This window comes from Myxine glutinosa, chromosome 14, assembly GCF_964187855.1.
Source record: "Myxine glutinosa chromosome 14, kmMyxGlut1.1, whole genome shotgun sequence".
In the NCBI taxonomy this organism is placed as follows: domain Eukaryota; kingdom Metazoa; phylum Chordata; class Myxini; order Myxiniformes; family Myxinidae; genus Myxine; species Myxine glutinosa.
The window spans coordinates 51,026,945-51,039,057 of NC_136274.1; the positions used below are offsets into that span (position 1 = coordinate 51,026,945).

General features: G+C 40.9%; 1 protein-coding gene across 4 annotated transcripts in view; it reads left to right on the forward strand.

The window, feature by feature from the left end:
• TPR (translocated promoter region, nuclear basket protein) overlaps positions 1–12,113 on the forward strand; it is a 56,975-nt gene that overhangs the window by 12,484 nt on the left and 32,378 nt on the right. For all 4 annotated transcript variants that reach the window (XM_068135808.2, XM_068135810.2, XM_068135809.2 and 1 more), the window contains exons 4-11: positions 66–162; positions 266–369; positions 655–819; positions 912–1,004; positions 1,154–1,234; positions 3,311–3,398; positions 6,339–6,479; positions 6,999–7,090. In XM_068135808.2, the coding sequence (XP_067991909.2) occupies positions 66–162; positions 266–369; positions 655–819; positions 912–1,004; positions 1,154–1,234; positions 3,311–3,398; positions 6,339–6,479; positions 6,999–7,090 (861 nt within the window). The remainder of the gene's footprint in view (positions 1–65; positions 163–265; positions 370–654; positions 820–911; positions 1,005–1,153; positions 1,235–3,310; positions 3,399–6,338; positions 6,480–6,998; positions 7,091–12,113) is intronic.

Consider the following 12,113-nt stretch of genomic DNA (forward strand, 5'->3'; position numbering starts at 1 on the left):
TTGTTGTATTCCCTGCTCTGTCCTCATCCATCCTGATATGGCATGGTGTATCCTGTTCTTCCCAGGGGAAACTGGAGCAAACTGTGGTTGAACTGGAGAAAGAAAAGCGGGATTTGATCACAGCATTGGAGAAGCGGGAGAGGGATGCGGAACAATTGAATGGTGAAGAAGAAAGTAGAATTTGAAGCATTTGAAATCTTTAAACAACGCAGCTCGATCAGAAGGGTATAAATTTGGAGTGTGTATGTCTGTGTTCATTTTTCAGGTGAGTGGAAGTTGCTGAGCGAAAAGCTGTCGGCATCGTTGGTAGCGCGGGGGCAGTTGCAGGGCCGGTTGGATGAACTTCAAGGCTCTGAACTTACAACCAAGGTAGCGAAAAGGGTGATTGAGGCAGTCACTGGAATAAAATAGACGCTGCTGTGAAATTAATTGAAAGCTTTTATTTGTTAATTATTTTAAATTATCTTGGTTCAAATTAATATTGTCACTTTCGACCGAGTCGACTAATTGCTGCTGGTTGGTGTTGATGATGTTGGGTAGTTGTATAATTTAATTTTGAAATCTGTACAAACTTGAAGGCCGAAAAACGTCTGAGAAAACTGTGTTCTACACACGGAACGGGTTGTTGAAAATGTGCTTGAACTTCTGGTGCAGCTGCGCGAGCAAAGGCTGGAACGCGAGAATAACCTTCTGGAGAACCAACGGTCTTGGCTCGATAAGGAGTTCCAACGCACGAGTGATGACCTGGCAAAGCTGCGACGAGAACATGCGCAGCAGGGCTTGGATCTCCGAGGGAAGCTGGATTCGCTCACACAAGAGGTACACCTTTTTGTTTTTGATCTGCCATTTGAGTACTGTCGCGTACTCGAACATTGGTTCATGGTATGTTCAAACCAATTTTGCATGTGTAGAAAGAAAACGTGGAAGAAACCATGAAAACGTTAAAGGAGCAACACGAAGAGCAATGCAAAAGGCTTGAAGATGCTCTGCAGAAACTCAAGGAGGTTGGTGTTGTCATGGCTGCCACAAACTCTTCAACCTATTCACCTTAGGCCACTGAATGTGAATCGAAATGTCATGAAGTGTTGTTCAAATGATTATTTTTGATGTGTAGGGTATATGCATAGTTTTAATGATAACCTTCTGATCCCAGCAACGAGATGTACAAGCAAGCACGGAGGAACAGTTCCGCAAGGAACTTGCTGCTCAAGCCAAACTTATGGCTCTTTACAAGGTGAACATCCCTTTTCAAACCCTCCTATCCTTTCCTTTACTGAACGTTTCCATGTTCTGTTATGTTTTTATTAATATGGGTCCCAAAGCTTGCAGGCTGGGAGACCAATTAAAATCGGTTTGGTTTTTATTATTATTAGGGTACCATATGCCTTTCAGGCTGTGATACCCTATTGTCTTGAATATTATTATTAGCCGCCGTTGGACTTGGTCTGAAATGGGGACTTGTGGATTTTGTCTCGTCCGTATGTCCGCAACCATATCTTGGAGATGTATGGACCGATTTTGTTCATACTTAGCACAAAGACAATACATGATGGTGTACATGTGCACATCATTTTGTTTCACAATGCTATCAAAGATGGCCGCGACTGGCGGCCATTTTAGTTGTAAAAAAAACAACTAATGTTGAACATGTCCTCAACCATTTCTCCGACATGCATTTACCAATGTTATTCGATGTTGGCACAAAGATGATGAATGATGGCATGCATATGCACGTCATTATTTTTCAAGAACAGATGCAAGATGGCCGGCTGACCACTTTCCACACTTGTGTTGGTGTTGAAAACCACTTCTCACAGTTGTGTTAGTGTTGCAGAACCACTTTCCGCACTTGTGTTTACAATGCAAAACCACTTTATGCACTTGTGCGAGTATTGCAAAGCCACTTTCCCCACTTGTGTTCGTGTTGCAAAACCACTTTTCGCACTTGTGTTGGGATGGCCGACTGGCAGCCATTTTGTTACTTAACAGTGTCCCTAACCATTTATTGGACATGCATGGTCCGATTTTCTTCAAACTTAGCACAAAGGCAATACATGAGTATATAAATGAGTATACATATGCAGAAGATTTTGTTTTGTCATCCGACCAAAAATGGCCGACTGACAGCCTTTAACTCTGTACAGCAAAATTATTAAAACCATGGTGGGGGCTATGACATTTTATGTCTTTTTAGCCGTGGCGCAGACGCTGCTCATAGAGTGCCCTCTGCTGTTGTTGTTGTTCTTCTTCTTCTTCTTCTTGCAGAGAAGACAAAACCTCAAAGCTCCACCCATTCTGGGAGAGCCTTCATATAAACAAATATCCACCATTTTATTAACTCGCATAGCTTTGAGGCCTGTTTTGTAGGCCCGTGGTGTCTTCCTCTCTCACACAGTTTTATTTCAAATCAAATTCGATATATCATTTCATTTTTCACAGTCGCTAACATAGTTTTACTCGGTTGAAAAAAAACGGGAAGAAAATCCGATGAAAGTTGCCCTTTATAGAACGAAATGAATTCTCAAAGGCCTGTAACTTCAAGTCCATTGAGATAATTTTTTTTTTAAATCGTGGCATGGTCAGTCATACACCGCCCGAAATAAGAGACGGGAAAATGCCGAGATATATATATTTTGTTTAAATCGCGGCATGGTCAGTCATACACCGCCCGAAATAAGAGACGGGAAAATGCCGAGATATATTCAAAATTCGTCGCCACACACGGGAAATTGCCGAGATATATTTTCACTTTGCACAAAAATAACATCAAGTAATCGAATCAATAGGAATGTCCTGTGCCTATAACATCGACGTTATAGGCACAGCTGCATGTAGGCATTGTGTAACATCGATGCGGCTTTTGTTTTAATTAAAACTTTTTGTACTTGTTTTTTTTGTTACATGTGTTAGCTCTTACATGAGCCTCGACTGAGTATACAAAAAAAAAAAAAAAAAAATCCCCAAGGAACTATCAGACCCAAAAGTCCCCTGGGGACCCAAAAGTCCCCAAGGACTCAAAATACCACGACTACTCCGAGGACCCAAAAGACCCTGAGACTTCATATTTTTTTTCAATATTTAAAATCCAACACTGAATGCAGTTTTATAAAAAGGATGTCCTTTTTATGTGTCGTGTGTGCGATGAAAGCGGGGTTGTATTAAAGTGGGGCAGATTGGATCCCGGTCATAACTGCCCGCAATTATAAAGTAGCTCGGCATAGGTGGCCCATCTTGTTGTTGTCGCTGTTGTTATTAATTCTCCCTTAACCTCAAGTTTGATTCTGAGGCTCTCACTTTGACCTTTCCTTAGTCTGCAGCTGATGATGCAGAACAGAAATCTACAGAGTTGATGCGTGGTGTTGAAGAGCTTCACACTGTGCTAAGAGTGGCTGGAAAAGGTGAGGAAGGTGTCCTGATGGTTTTTATTTGGCGTATGCATCGTGTAGTCCTTTGATTCTCTTGACATCATTTTAAGTCGTTCACCAAATTGAGCTTTTTTTTTTGAGACAAAATTGTCAAAAATCATGCGCCAAATGTAAACCATCAGGATACATTATAATTGCTTGGGCAGCTATTTATAGCTTGTTTTGATTTCCTGCTATTGATTCAAAAAAGTTCCTTGTTAATCAGTGTTACTTGTACTTTCACTACCAACTCCCTTGATATTGTTAACAATCATAAATTCAACAGGTGCACTTGAGAAAAATGCTTTCCTTTCAGGTGTGAGACGTTTCTGTATTTGTGTTTTCTGGCTTTTAACTGTTGATGCCAACTGGGCGAACAGGATGGCCTCGAGGTACGCACACTCGCCTCTAGGCTGTCTGTCCTGGGCTATAATACCGACCCAGCTATAAAACTGTCATACTGGTGTTTCACAGGCATGGTTGCTCAAATACTCTAATTCACATGATTCACTGACACGGAACACATCAGTGTTATTCAATTCATGGTAATTCATCATCAATCTTCGTCCCTCAGATGGACGTTAAACTAGGCGTCCCATCTGCCAGTATTACTCGTAGTTGGTGGACGTCAAAAACTCCACGGTGTCCTTCGCGAATCATAGGTGAGTTATCACCGGCACCCTGGCCAAATTCCAAATTTCCTGCCCTAACTATTTAGTCGACCGTCAGGCCTGACCAGCCGGTTCGTGAAAGGCTTGGGCCAAAAACCTCCCCTGGCCAACCCCACAAGAACATGGGAATAATTGTAGACATTGAAGAAGAAGCTGTTGATGACATCCTCTCCCCTCCGCTTCCCCTTTTCACCCCTCAGCCCAATGGGCTAAAGGATATTGTCATCACGGATGTCGTCCGGGCGTCCAACTTTTGGTTTCCGTCAATTTCAAGCAGAACGGCTTGTCCGATTAAATCCATGCTTGCAGTGTGTTGGGGTTGAGTAGAGGAAGGTTTCTTTCGAAAATGGGCATGCTGCGATTTTCAATATGGTCACCACGTGAGCCATCTTGAAATTGGTTTCCGTCGATTTCAAGGAGAACGGCTTGTCCGATTAAATCCATGTTTGCAGTGTGTGTTGGGGTTGAGTAGAGGAAGGTTCTTTTCGAAAATGGGCACGCTGCAATTTTCAATATGGCTACCGCGGCAGCCATCTTGAAATTGGTTTCCATAAATTTCAAGGAGAACGGCTTGTCTGATTAAATCCATTTTTGCAGTGTGTGTTGGGGTTGAGTAGAGGAAGGTTCCTTTCGAAAATGGGCGCGCTGCGATTTTCAATATGGCCGCCACGGCTTCCTTTCACCATGCATGGGCTGAGGGGTTACGCCCGCTTTGCGGTGCTATTTATTAAACATTTATTTATCATCATTGTTATTTCCTTTCTTGAATTGCTGGAAACTTTGAATTTGCTGCAAAAGTACTGTCATTATTGGCCATCATTGTTGACACTAAAGTTAAAAACTTGTATGTAAAGCCCCTGTCACACCTTGACGATTTAGCCAGCGTATGCCGACGTATCAAAATTTATCTAAAACGCTGGCGTTCGCTGAACTATCTGTTTTTTTTCAGTTTTGGGCGTATAATAGCGTATTCATAATGAGTTGGACGTATGCATAACGTATTAGTAACGTACACAGAACGTTTCGATAACTTATAGATAACTTATACCAACGAATGCTTAGCGTGTTGTCGGCGGTCACAACCTATGCCCAAAGATAGTCTAACTTATGCATAGCGTGCGGCAGCGTATCGCCGACGATCACGTGGCGTCGCCTATTAAAAGGCTTCCGCTCGACGATTCAAATCATAACCGCACTCGACATCGAAGTGTCAACATCACCGTCATGCCGAAGAAAACTTCGAATCTTCGAATTCGAATCACTGACTCCCTTTGGGTCCATATAAATATATATGTTTATTCATACACTTTGAAAAAGGTATAATAATATAATGTGCAGTCAATACAAACGTATTACAAAGTAACGAGAACATTTTTTTTATTTGTTGAATTGTACATGTATATTGCAAAGTGCATAATTGAAAAAAAGCTTTTTATACGATGTTCATTTCAAGAGGAATCTTACTTTATTGCCTGAACAATGCAGTAATACAAATATCTAAATCATCCTATCTTGCCACGGAACTGCGCCAGCTGGGGAGTTAACCCAGTGCTTGAGGAGATTCCTCTGTTTCTTTCCGTCCTTGGAGGCAGTGTTGGGGCCAGTAGCTGTCTGTGTATCCTCCAAGTGATGTCCCTCTCACCATGCTCCTGGAACAAGGTCGCGGTTCTCATTCTCTGCCCGGTCAAGCTGCTGGTTCTGTAGTCCTGGGTACCTGGAATTTGAATTTGATTTTATTTACTTATAAAGTGCACCTATAATAAAAACATATTCTAATGCGCTGTACAATAAAAAGTAATATAATGATACATATAACATTTAAGGTAAATCATATAATGTTTATAAGCATAGGCTAAAAGTTGAATTGCATTGTATACTGTATAATATATGCTATGTAAACATGAATTACCTGAACGTGTGTCGACGTGTGTCAATGATCGCCTAACGTGCCTGCAACTTATGGCCAGCGTATGCGGAACGTGTGAGTCATACGCTGGCATACGTCGACAAATTTTGTGCTCGGCGTACTACGACGTATGCCAGCGTGCTCTTAACGTATACAAAACTTACCCATAACGTATTCGACGTGTGCCAGCGTATTCGCCAAATTTTTCATACGCTGGCTAAAACGTCAAGGTGTGACCGGCTTAAGTAAAATATAAAATGTTCAAAAGCAAAATTTCACAAACTTTTCAACAATGCCTGAGTTTTGAAACATGTTCTCATCTCTCATCCTGTGATACTGTTGGCAATTTTCCACCAGCTCAAAGTGAGGCTGAAGGAAAACTGTTGGAGGTGGAGGAGAAGAGCAAGCTGGAGATCGATGAACTAAAGAGCCAGTTAACCGCTGTCCAGACGGAGATTGCCCACAGTAACCGCTTGCTTGCCTCGGCTACCCGCAGAGGTAGCCTTCTCCCTTTGGTTGAATGAGTTTGGGGATGCGAGATGGCAGTAATACTGTATATTTATTTAGGTGAAATTTGTGCTCACAGAAGAACGTGAGATTGACCAACTCAGGAAAGTGGTTCCACAAACGGGTGAAAAGTTTAACAAAAGAGCGGAGGTGTGCCGTAAACCTGGATTTTTGTTTGATTTTTTTTTATTGCACATGTGTGGGTTATTGGAAGAACATGTGCATTTATTATTGAAGGAACTCGGAAGGGTCAGAGAGAGAGAGAGAGAGAGCGAGAGTGAGAGCAGAATAAGTTTAACATTAGAAGAGGTATGACATTCAAAAACAAAAAATACAAGCAAGCCATGGACCTGTCTGTGGTGTGAGAGTAACAGACATTTAGCTGCTGCCTCGTCATGGATTCCCAATAATGATTGTCAGATATGAATGGTTGGGACTGCTGTCGGTGTACTTACTAGCACAGTTACCACTAGTTAGGTACCAGCATTTTATTGGTTCTGTTGGTTATAGGAGTGGAATTGACAGAGGAAGAACTCGTGAGTCTTTCGCCTGCAGCTGCCTCTGCTAGCCGCTTCATCCGCAGTGGAATGACACTCACACAGGTATGGTGCAGCTTTTAAGGTTCCACCAACACCCTGCAAATTGATCTGTTTGTGGATTCTGTTTTAGATAGGCCATGTTGGTTTTGATGGACTATATTTGATTTTGCTGCTCAATATTCTTCTGTTATTTTTAGGCGTTTGATCTGTGTTCCAAGTATATTTTAGAATTTAGATGCTGCACAGTCTCCTTAAGATGAACCATCTTTGAGATGTATTTTCCTAAATTTGTAGCAAAGTAGTATTCTTTGCTCAAATCCTTCTTCTTTTTTTTTTTATTGACCTCGCACTATCTTGACAAGCCACGAGTTGCCGTTTCTTCACCTTGTAAGGTAATTGAGTATATTTAATAATTTACGCTGGTCCACGCAATAGTCAGGTTCACTATGTTAACAAATATAATTTCGTTCAAAATTTTGGGAGATTAGCAAACCTGTACATTTTTGGAATCGTCAGAGCATGGAGAATCCGAAAATCAATGTTGGCATTTGCACAACACCTGCCTGGCCGCCATTTTGGATTTTCAAAATGGCCACCATAAAATACATATTTTGCGCTATCTCGGCTTCTAGTCAACCTAGAAACTTAATTAAATATGCTAATCCTATGTTTTCTGGGCCAAGGAATCCAATAAAGGCCTCAAAATAGTGCTCAGGATTATAGAAAAGCAACAAACAAAGGTAATTGAAAACCATTGTCTTTATATTTGTGATATTACATAATACATGATATTGCAAGTCCTTTGAAGTTATAGGTATGGGTTTATAAAGCAAGAAAGCAGCCTTTTTAGTATCAGATTGAACATGGAATAGGCATATTCAATGAAAAGTTTATAGGTCGGAAGATATGAGCGGAATATTTTTTTGTACCACTAACATCTGGAAAGTCCTAAAAGTGAAGCAAGTGTTAGGATTAGAAGTCTAATGATCCCATCAATGGCTTTCTTGACCCAGAAAACATAGGATTAGCCTACAGTATTTAAATAAGATTCTCGGTTGACTAGAAGCCGAGATAGCACAAATTATGTATTTTATGGCGGCAATGCAGGTGTCCACGCAAATGCCAACATTAATTTTTGGATTCCCCATGCTCTGAATATTCCAAAAATGTATAGTTTTGCTAATCTCCAAAAAATTTGAACGAAAAAAACATGGTGAACCTGACTACAATGGTTATCCAAGATTTGATGGCTATTACAATTATACACACAGTGCCCTCCATAAGTATTGGAACTGTGAAGTCAAATTTGTTATTGTCCCCCGTCGCACCGCGGAGCGAAAGGGGGACGATGGTTTTCCCCTCCGTCCGTGTGTGCGTCCGTCCGTCCATGCGTGTGTGCGTAAGCGAAGGACCGAATTCTAATTTGGTGTGTGGGTGCAACCAGGCAAAAGGAAGAACGCTATTGAAAATTGGGTCGCCACGTCAAAATCCAAGATGGCTGCCACCATGTATGTCTGAACCTTGTGAGCGGAATATCTTGAAAAAGAAGCGAAGTACCAACTTCTAATCTGGTGTGTGGGTGTATCTAGGCATAAGGAAGAACGCTATTGCAAATTGGGTCGCCACGTCAAAATCCAACATGGCCGCCACCATATATATGTCTGAACCTTGTGAGCGAAATATCTTGAAATATAAACGAACTACTAACTAAATCTGGTGTGTGGGTGTATCTACGCATAAGGAAGAACGCTATTGAAAATTGGGTCACCATGTCAAAATCCAAGATGGCCGCCTTGCGTCTTCCACTGTCAACTCGCATCACTTCACCGACGGGGGACCTAGGCGTAACGCTTGTTATTGCTATACTAGCAAAAGTGCCCAGTGTGGATGGGCAAACAGTGGCTTAAGAATCCAGTGATGTGACCGTGGGCTGACCAAGATGGTGGATCGCCATTTTGGTAAGGCTTTTTTAAATGGTTTTTTGTTATGAGCATATCGTTAATCATCTTCAAAAAGGGTGTTTTAACACACCCAAACACACCCAATAAGGTCCACTCCCTTGGAGTTTGATAAGTTTGCATGCAAAGTTTAGGGCTGCTTGGTTCCATGTTTTTGGAGTTATGGAGGAGATGGACAGAAACACACACACCCTTTTCTTATTACAATTACTCAAGAAATTTGGATTTGAGATCAAAAGATGATCAAAAAGGCAAGAGTACTGAAGGTCAGCTATTATTTTTTGGTATTTCTATGCATATTTGTTTTACCATTACAGAACAGTAGCACTTTTATGTTCACCCCCCCCCCCCCCTCCATTTTAGGTATGCACAAGTATTGGAACAAATGACTGACAGGTGTTTCTTGTTGCATTGATTGTTCACACATAAAAGAGCTGTGAATGTCTAGTCTTGGTTTTAGCCTTTGCTTTTGCCTCGGGTCGGGGGGGTCTGCCTTTGGCGTCTGTCGGCATAAATCAACATGAAGACCAGAGGACTGTCTATGAAAGAAAAACAAGCAATTTGGAAACTGAAAGAACAGAAAAATTCAATGAGAACCACAGCACAAAAACTGGGCATAGCAAATACAACAATTTGGAATATCTTAACAAAAGAACTAAACCACTAGTGCACTTATCAATAGACCCTTGTCAACGGCCAGGTTGGCCAAAGAAAACGACGGCAGTTGATGACAAAAATCATGCGCTGTTAAGAAAACCCTGAAACAACTGTCAGTGACATCACCAACATCCTCCAAAGTGCAGGGATGAAAGTGTCACAATCTACCGTTCGCAGAAGACTGACAGAATTACAAAGGCTACACAGCAAGATGCAAACCTCTTATCAGCACCGAGGATAGAAAGGCCAGATTAGAATTTGCCAAGAAGTAAAGAGATGAGCCAGTTAGTTCTGGAACAAAGTTTTATGGACAGATTAGACCACAGTAAACCTTTACTACAGCGATGGAAAGGTGAAAGTGTGGAGAAAAGAAGGAACTGCATATTATCCAAAGCACACTATCTCATCTGTGAAACATGGTGGAGGTAGTGTCATGGTTTATGCTTCCATGGCTGCCTCTGGAACTGGCTCACGCACTCATCTTTGTTGATGATGTAATTAATTATGGCAGCAGCAGAATGAATTTGGAAATGTACAGAAACATTGTCTATGTCGGACATGGTATGTACAAGAAAATTCCTCAAAACTCATTGTGTGATGCTTCACCATGCAACAAGAGAATGCCCCAAAACACACTGCCAACACAACCAAGGAATTCATCAGGGGAACAAAGTGGAAGGTTTTAGACGGGCCAAGTCGAGCTCCTGATTTAAATCCAATGGAGCAAGCATTTCACTTGCTGAAGGAGACTAATTTGACTTTACTGTTCCAATACTTATTGAGGACACTGTATATTTATACACTCTGCGTGCATTCCTGAAAATCCGAGCGTATTGTGAATCGGCATGTTGCGAAACATATTTTCCTCCAAGAATAGTGTTGTAAATAGGAGATGCGTTCCTGAAAGATGGCAAAAAACAGGATTTTTTTTTACGGCATAGCCCTTAGGGTAAAGCTGTCTAGAACAGTGTTTGTCCATCTGTATGTATGTATGTATGTATGTATGTATGTATGTATGTATGTAGGTCCCCTCAAACATGTTCCAATCAGAGCTGAGGATCTGGTCACAAGACAGTGTGATGTGATTTCGTCTGATGTCATTATGGCGTGAGGCGGCTGACTCTCTCCACACACTGCCATTTTGATTTGTATGCCATTCATGCCAAACATATTGTCAAAACTGTCATATATCACAATCGCCATGCTCTACCTTCACAGTTTTCATTCAGTGTGAAACACAAACAAACCGAATGTTAAAATCAAATGTCGAAAGCATCGACGTTACGGCTCTTCCAACAAAACGGTACGTATAGGCCTTAGGCATTATGCCTCATCTTTGGACAAATTGAGCCCAGGTTTATTAATACAGTAGTTTATTGTTTCAGTCGTATCATTTTTGTAATAATAATAATAATATAAAAAATATAACCATAACACTTTAATCCCATTGTCATGAATGGAAAGTTGATGGATTGAAGCGGTGTATGGTTCATGAATCAATGATATAAGCGGTGTTCGGCACTAATATTAATCATTGGGGAAGTAAGGAATTTGCCTCGGTTTTTTGATAGCAATAGCATTTTCAAAATAATGATAACGTAACGTTAATATTATAGTAAATATAATCGTAACATGAACCCCTTCATAGTGACTGTAAACATACTGCAAGTTAAAATACATCATCATCTATATATTAAAGTAGCGGCAGTTTTGTGTCCGTTATGTCATTACTGTCATTACGTCTATGTCATTACGACGGCCGACTCCACCGACAGACATTTTAATTTACTAGTACACTCGCTCACTACGGGAGTGGCAGGAAGGGCCATTCCTCTTTGGGGTATATAGATTACAGTCGATCTATGGTCGGGTCTCAAGAACATTAGGTGTGTTCATTTACCAAGGTTCTCGTGGAGATATCGCCAAGTGGTTTAAACATTTGAGCAAGCACTCAATTCAAAACCCTTAAGGAACGGCTGGCTTGGCAAGCGCTAGCTAGCTGCTTGGTAAATGAGCACACCTCCAACCCTTGTGGGGTATATAGATTACAGTAGATCTTCGCTCAGTTCTGTAAGTAAAACCTACCTCACGGATGACGGGAATCCTCAGAACTTATTTGTTTAATGTTATAAGCTGCATTAGCGACTGTTTAAAAAGCTAATCATTTGTGTTTGTGGTTTATAATAGTTTACAAGACCGGCTATGACGCTGTTGGACTTTTGGTCTTGTTTTCCTCAAAATTAAGAGTTCTAAAGCATAAAGTTGTGCTTATTAATGAATAAATAACAGTCGTAATGATTCATAAAATTGTATAAAGTAAAACCACAATGAACAAGCATGGCCTTCTCCATTCTCAAAGCTTACAATTTAACTTGAAGGGAAAAGTTTTGTTTCATTTTATTGTGCTTCGACATTTCAAACTTTTAACAAAAAGTGTAACAGATGAAATGGAAATGAAAAGTGTTGTCGCC